Source organism: Mytilus trossulus, chromosome 2 (genome assembly GCF_036588685.1).
Source record: "Mytilus trossulus isolate FHL-02 chromosome 2, PNRI_Mtr1.1.1.hap1, whole genome shotgun sequence".
Taxonomy (NCBI): Eukaryota; Metazoa; Mollusca; class Bivalvia; order Mytilida; family Mytilidae; genus Mytilus; species Mytilus trossulus.
Window position 1 is genome coordinate 53,965,184 of NC_086374.1, and position 8,036 is coordinate 53,973,219.

The following is an 8,036-nucleotide window of genomic DNA, read 5'->3' on the forward strand; positions in this document are numbered from 1 at the left end:
TGGAAACTTGTAAACTGTAAGATTTGCTTTAGCTATTTTTGTTGTTGTTAGAAATGTATATAAGAAATCCCGATATCCATTTGCCTTTTAAATTAACTCAATCAAGTAATTTTAATTTTAATCTTTTTTTGATATTTTTTATTTGTCCGTTCTGATAGTGGCTAAAATGTGGTCATGAATTAAAATGTTCATGCTCAAACAATTATTCTAGGTGAGGAATTGCAATATGCTATTACTTTTATTCACCTTTTATTTTTTTTTACTTGTAGACCAAAGTCACCAGGAAGATTTCTCAGTCCAAAAAAAGGAAGTGTGAAACCATCTTCTAACATGAGGAGACAACTCTCTTTAACTTCTTTAGACAGTAATTTTAGTGAGATATCTGTATCAAGTGCAGATAGTCGAATGACAGTAGAATCAGATGTGTAAATAGTCATGGAATCTGATTTAGTAATTGATTAAGATGGTGTAAACATTAATGTAGTAAACAAACTATTTCAAGGACAATGGAATCCTAGTTAATTATTTATTGTCAGAGGTGTTATTAACATTGGTGTAGTAAACAAACAGGTCCAAGGTCATATTGTAAAAAAACAAGGAGTAAACAAAAACTATTCCAAGGTCATGCAATTTTCAAGGTTAATCAATCTGATTACTTTTCATTGCTAGTTATAACTTGATTGTAATGTGATTTTAAGAAAATGATGATGGTGGATCCATCTTTTTAGTTTCAAATGTTTCTTCTTATAAAATTGAGATTAATTGAAAGGTATTTGGAAGTACAATTCTAATCTTCATCAGTAATGAATGTAGGAGGAGTTTGAAAACTCAAGTCAAAGGTTTTGCAGGCCCTTTAGAAGGATTGTCAAAACTAACTCATTGATGTATGATTTTTGTCTGACAGAATTAATAGATTTATAAATAATTCTATCTGAATTATCAAATTTTATAAATAATTTTTATGTGATAAAATTGATTGTTCAATTAACTTTTTCCTTATTCTATAAGAATTCAGGTAAAGACTAGTTTCTTCTTTTCAATTTTTACAATTCTTGAAAAAAATCTTGGGGCCAAAACAATATACTTTAACTAACTAATACAATAATTTGGAAAACTATTTGCCTTTGGAATAAGTAATAATAAAAAGGGATGCTAAGCATGCATGTTAGGTGGTTTCATTTGAAATAGCTATCCCCACATTTTCAGATTTTCTTGTTCATTTGAAACCAATCATAGATAAGCTAAACAAAGAAATCAAATCAATGTTATAGTTATCATATTTTTGTATTCTGGCATATCATCTGGCATCTTATTTTATTTTTCTATTTTCATCTTTATAATTGGATAGAAGTATTCAATGATATGAAACTCAATCCCTATTAATCATGTGTGAAAACAAAATCACGTGGATTACCACATGGTTATTATATCTGACTTTAATACACTCTCATTTTTAAGGTATATTCTAATTGATAAGTTAGTTTTGTATTTCTTGCAAACTCCAGAGAGTTCAAATTACATCTCGTGTTTGCTATAGATAAAATTTTATGATTCCTACAAAAAATTATTTTTAGACATGTTTGTTAATCTGTCTGCTTCTGAATTATGTTGATTAGAAGTTCAAACTAAAATCTAATAGTACATTTGACCCGAAACATTTGCTTGCAATTTAGACATACAGTTGTCTGTGTTGAAGAGGCCACATTTCAGTTTCATGCTTCCTGATTCATTAAATTACATACAGTTCACATGGCATGGTGATTAAGTCTGAAAGAAAATGAATGAACAAATGTATATAGTAGTATATAGTCATTGCTTTTGAAGGGTACATATCATTTTAATTTATACATGACTATTGTGTAGTTTTTTTTGAATGTGTGTACATTTTTATGTATTTTACTATGTGAATATTCTTACCTTGGTTTCATCTTATATCTCATTAAATATTTTGTGTTTATAGTCCTTAACTGTTTCTTCTTCCATTTTATGCTAGTATGAAGTATTTAAAATAATCTTCAATGGTGCTATTTCATATCTACTACCTGAATTGATTTTTTTTTATAAATGAAAATTTTCCATCAGAACTGTAAGTGATTAGTTTAGAATTCATAAAGAATATTTTAAAGAAATTTTGCCACTTTTAAAATTTGTGAATGGTTTTCAGTAACATTTTAGTATCATTGTGTTCTCTTGTTGTGTTTATAATCTGTAGTACATATACATGTACTCATGTACAACACGTTATGGTCTCTTTGACAGGTGCAAATCTTTGAAATTAGAACAGCTTGTAATATGATTTTGTGTTGTAAATAATAATGTGTGACATCTTCCACCACATGTGTTTTGTAGAGGTTGAAAAATAATACTTCATAAAATATACGATACAGCAATGATAGTTTTGTTTATTTTATTTTTATGCCATACATACAATAGTAGAGGGGCATTTTGATTTCTGGTCTTTCTTTCATGCTTCAGGTTAAAGTTTATAGTGAAGTTAGTTTTGATGAAGTTGAAGTCCAATCAACTTGATACTTAATACACATGTTCCCTATGATATAATCTTTCTAATATTATGCCAAATTAGAGTTTTAATCCCAATTTCACATCTCCCTGAACATAGGAAAGGATTGTGTGGGTGGGGCATCCATGTACTGTTGCGCATTCTTGTTTATATATACATATATAGCCCTACCCAGCATGACTCATTTTGAAAAATTAAGCAGTCACAAAATTCAACTATACTTAATCTTGGGAAAATAATGTTGATAAGGTATTATTGAATCAAGGTTTATTACCCAAACCAACATCACATATGATACTTACTACCACTGAAAATAGAATTTTGGTATGAGCATACAACTGAACAATCTTTTATGGATACATGTATTTCTGGATAAATATTAAAAAATCTTAAGCATATGATTATTAATAGTTTATTTGACTTGCAGATTAAAATAAATGCATATAGTTTAACTCTTTTAAATTAGAATGTCAACTGTCTAATCACTTTTCCTCTTAAAAAAAAAAGTTAACAAATGCTTGTGCACTAAATTGACCCACTGCATCTAAAATTGACCTCTGGTAATGGCTTTATGATTTGTTTTGACAATTTCCTTTCATTTATTTTGCCTCTTAATCAAGCTGAATTGACTTTATAAGATTGTTAAGTTGTAAATTATTATAAAATATGGAGATGTGAGATGATTTCCAACCGGACAATAATCCAACAAAGACCAAATAACGCAGATTTTAAACTGTGTTTAAATGTATAAATTTGAAGTTGATGGCAAAACTTTTTTAGCCTTTGTTGAAACAATGGTATTGTACATCACTAATGACTAAGTTTATAATTAAATATCAGATTCTAAGGTATGTGAAAATGTTTATGGTTTGCTGTCTCAGATATTTACCTACTTTTTAATTTATAAACTCTCTGATTAGTTGTGTTAATGAAGAGAAGTTTTTGAAGACCATTGTTTTATGACATGTTGCAGTAGCATGATATTAGTTAAATTTCAGTTCTGAAAACAGAATATTGTAGTCATCGTCTGAGTTATGGTTTTCATTGACTATTTACATTGCTTCATTATTAGGTTTTTGAGTTCGGCATTTTTATAGAGGTGCAGTTCTAGCTATTCAATGATGAGCCATGTTCTTTTATAGTCAATCTTAAGTGACTTGTTAATTCTTACATTTCTAATAATAAAGCATTTGTATTACAAATACAAATTTTGTAGTACAGGTGTTAGAGCATCTCAGTTTTAAGATAAATGATATACGTAATTACCCAGTGTAGCTCCATTGAATTTATTGATGTTTTCTTATCATTTGCCCATATCAAATAACTTGGTGACTAATTAATTATCATGTACATTTACATACAATAATATGGCAGTATATCACTTATAGTATAGTGGCTGGTGAAACTTGTTACATTTGTAAACCACTGTTCAAAAGTCATAAATCGGATAAGCAAACCATGGATCTCGTATCTATTATATACAGATGTCTTTAGTTAAGAAAAAGGTAAAATTACAAAAAGCCGAACTCCGAGGAAAATTCAAAACGGAAAGTCAAATGGCAAAATCTAAAGCTCAAACACATCAAACGAATGGATAACAACTGTCATAATGCCATTTGGTACAGGCATTTTCCTATGTAGAAAATGGTGTATTAAACCGGGTTTTATAGCTAGCTAAAGCTCTCACTTGTAAGACAGTCGCACCAAATTCCATTGTTATATTGACAACAGTGTGAACAAAAAAAAAATAGGCATAATAAGTAAACAGTTAGAAATAGGGAAACAGCATTCAAGATTGTGTTATATCTTAACTACTATAAAAGTAAACACACATGTAACAAAGCACAATAATACAATGACAGGATGTTATTAAAATGATTCACAACATCAGTATCTGGAATCTTATCATTCAAGACCATCGTATATTATTTGTAAAATTGATATAGCATATTTATCAACAAGGTCTTGGTACCTTCCGATGAAAAAAAAGGATGAGAAGTTTCTTGACGAACCCGTGTATCATCAACTTTCTTCGCAGACACGGGTGACGTTTTACTAAGTCTGAGTAGGAGCTGCAAGCTTTTGAAAACTGAATAAGTTGTGAAATGTATATCCCATAAGGTGAAGTTGGCATATTGCTACTACGGTGGGGCAAATAGATTTTTTTTAAATTAAATTCGTCTCGCTTGTCATAGATTCTGGTACTGAGATGAACGTGAATGTCAAATTCGAGGAAGCCCTATGTGTTGTTTCTTTAATTTCTAGTTATGTGCGATATCAACCAAATCAGAAAAGCAATTGTTAATGGAAAGAACATCATAAAATGACAATAATCTGAATGTGATATTAAATGACCTAATGGTTTAGCGGCTGTTTAAAAACTGCAAAGTTTAAAATGTCATTTGTCTAACGAACAATCATTAGTGGAACTTGAATAAATTAGTAAGCCAAATAAGTTTTTCGAGAAAAATATTTACTGCAATTTAAAGTGCATTAAAAGAAAAAACTTCAAACGTTTGAACCAAATAAGAACTTCTACTCATGAGGCCAGACAAATAATTGTTTGAAAAGTATTTATTAGTTTTAAAAGTAAATTAACAGAAATTTTCAATCATTTCTGTATCAGCCTAGAACAGTCAACTGAATGATTTAACATCACTGGGACGAAACGTCCAACAACAAGGGTAGCTGCCATGTTGCAAAAACATAATCAAAGATAGCTCAACTTTAATCTGTGCTTAGAATGATTGTAAGATTAACACATTCGACTAGCCCGACGTTATCCTCATTTTAATTGTGTATTTATCAATGTTGAGCTCTTATGCCTGAGTTTATTTCTCAGATACTAAATAAGCAATAGTTCAACTATATTTGGAGATCTTTGAAGTATAGAATGATTTATGATTTAAGAATATTAATGGTATATATTTTACTGCATTATATCCACAGTTAATAACATTTTTTTTTTACAGTAATGCTGTTTGCGATAGTTCAAACATAAATTAAAAATCCAATTCCAACGTGGAACAGCTGATGAAACAAAAAAGGACTAACAAAAGTAAAGTCAAAGCTAAACGAAAAATCAGAGCTATGCATATTCGAGATACATTCCTTATTCTAATGGATTAAAGTAATGTTTTATTATATCAGCAAATTTCATAAACACATCCGTATCTTCAGCCCAGTATCAAATTACTGGCTACCGGGCTGGTGATGCTAAGCTTTACTGTACCAGATGAGAATATTGATAATTTGTATATGAGGCGATGCTTGAGTCTAAAGTCTTGGAAATTTCAAATCTAGTGAAAAATTTAAGGAACTTAAACGTAATTCCTAAATTTATACCAGTTAATTTTATTTTAACATTATCCGATTTTTTTAATTAAGGTACTGAAGTGAGGTCTACATGTTAAACAATATGTAATTAAGGAAATAGGAAGTCTTTCTCAACATGGAAAGTGTTAATTTTCACACAAAAATGAGATGATTATAAAGTATTGCGTATGTATGGATGTTCTAATAACAATACAAAACATTTTAAAATGTTGCGAGTCATAGTATTTTTTTATAAATTTCAGTACGTATTACATATTTTAATTTTTCAAGTACGGACATGAAGGTATAACGCTTTGATTTTCGCGATTAGCTTGTGCATAATAAGAAATTGCTTTTATGTCCTTCGCATCACACCTTTACGAATTGTTCCAGAATGCCCTCCAATGTTAGTTCTTTCCCACTTGGCTACCATAAAGATACTAACAAAGACATGCTCTTCAAATGTAGATATTATTTGAAATATTGAGTAATTTTTTTTGTGCTTATTATTCAAGTAATTAGGGTTCTTATCTGCTATTGCTACTTTCTTCTAGATTTATGGCAAAACATAATCATAACAATGAAAATCAGGCGTTTCGCCCACAAAAAAATCACAAGACGCTCGAGTAATAAAATTTAAAGTTAAAAGGCAATATCAAGGACGAAGTTGAAGAGCATATATAGCTCAAACTCTTAAATGTTTTGCCATGAATAATTTTGACCTGAGATATTCCTTAGTATTTTTTGAAACCCTTGTAAACTGTTAATTTATAAATATGACCATATCAATGATATTTCATATGCAAACATAAATCAAGGAGAAAACCTCTATCAGCAGTGGCATTAACACAATTTAAAAGATGTTTATTATGAGTAGTCACAAAAGTAAAGTCTGAGATACATTAATCAACGGTTTTACAAAGAGAATAATGTTTACAACAATAGAAAGTGTTAACTGACAGACAAACGATAGATTTGTTGGAACGGAAAGTGTTAATAAAATATTTGTTTTATAAGGAAGTAGGAAGTCTTTTTCAATATGGAAAGCGTTAATTTTCGCAGAACATATTATCAGGTTTTCATAGGAAGTGTTTATTAATTCAACACATATAAATGAACATTGCCAGATTGTCCTTTTTTTTTTAACACGAAAATGGTTTAAAAACTAGTAAAAGAAGAATTAATAATGTCATTTTCCCAATATTATTGCACACAAATATGACGTATAAAGAAACTCAAAGTATGCACTTTGTATCGGAACTAAACACATTTATTAAAAAAACAGTTGTTGGCATGACACGGGTTATGTTCTTCTCATATATGTTATGATGGTATGATACTAAACCCCTAACGGGAAGAATTGTGCCTGATATTCATATGATGAAATCATAATCTTCCAATCAGTTTAATTGAAGTCTGGAGCTGGCATGTCAGTTAACTGTTAGTAGTCTGTTGTTATTTATGTATTATTGTCATTTTGTTTATTTTCTTTGGTTACATCTTCTGACATCAGACTTGGACTTTCTCTTTAATAAAATTAACGGTACCAATTTTCTTGCACCAGATGCGCATTTGGACAATACATGTCTCTTCAGTGATGCTCGTGGCCAAAATATTTGAAATCCAAAGCTTATATAAAAGATGAAGAGCTATAATCCAAAAGGTCCAAAAAAGTATAGCCGAATTCGTGAAAGGAATTAGAGCTTTGCATGAGGGAGATACATTCCTTAATTTATAATAATTTCTAATATTTTGTAACAGCAAATTTAAATAACACAAAAAATCCGTATTTTCATGCCAGTACCGAAGTACTGGCTACTGGGCTGGTGATACCCTCGGGGACTAATAGTCCACCAGCAGAGGCATCGACCCAGTGGTAGTAATTAAATTAGCGGTACCAATTTCCTTGCACCAGATGCGCATTTCGACAATACATGTCTCTTCAGTGATGCTCGTGGCCAAAATATTTGAAATCCAAAGCTTATATAAAAGATGAAGAGCTATAATCCAAAAGGTCCAAAAAGTATAGCCGAATTCGTGAAAGGAGTTAGAGCTTTGCATGAGGGAGATACATTCCTTAATTTATAATAATTTCTAATATTTTGTAACAGCAAATTTTAATAACACAAAAAATCTGTATTTTCATTCCAGTACCGAAGTACTGGCTACTGGGCTGGTGATACCCTCGGGGACTAATAGT

At 30.2% G+C, this 8,036-nt stretch overlaps 1 protein-coding gene across 1 annotated transcript in view; it reads left to right on the forward strand.

Annotated features, from left to right (window-relative positions):
- LOC134705863 (citron Rho-interacting kinase-like) overlaps positions 1-2,395 on the forward strand; it is a 63,738-nt gene extending 61,343 nt beyond the window's left edge. Inside the window, exon 45 of the mRNA XM_063564577.1 lies at positions 270-2,395. Within this exon, the coding sequence (XP_063420647.1) occupies positions 270-429 (160 nt within the window). The 3' untranslated portion in view covers positions 430-2,395. The remainder of the gene's footprint in view (positions 1-269) is intronic.
- Positions 2,396-8,036: the final 5,641 nt, after the last annotated feature.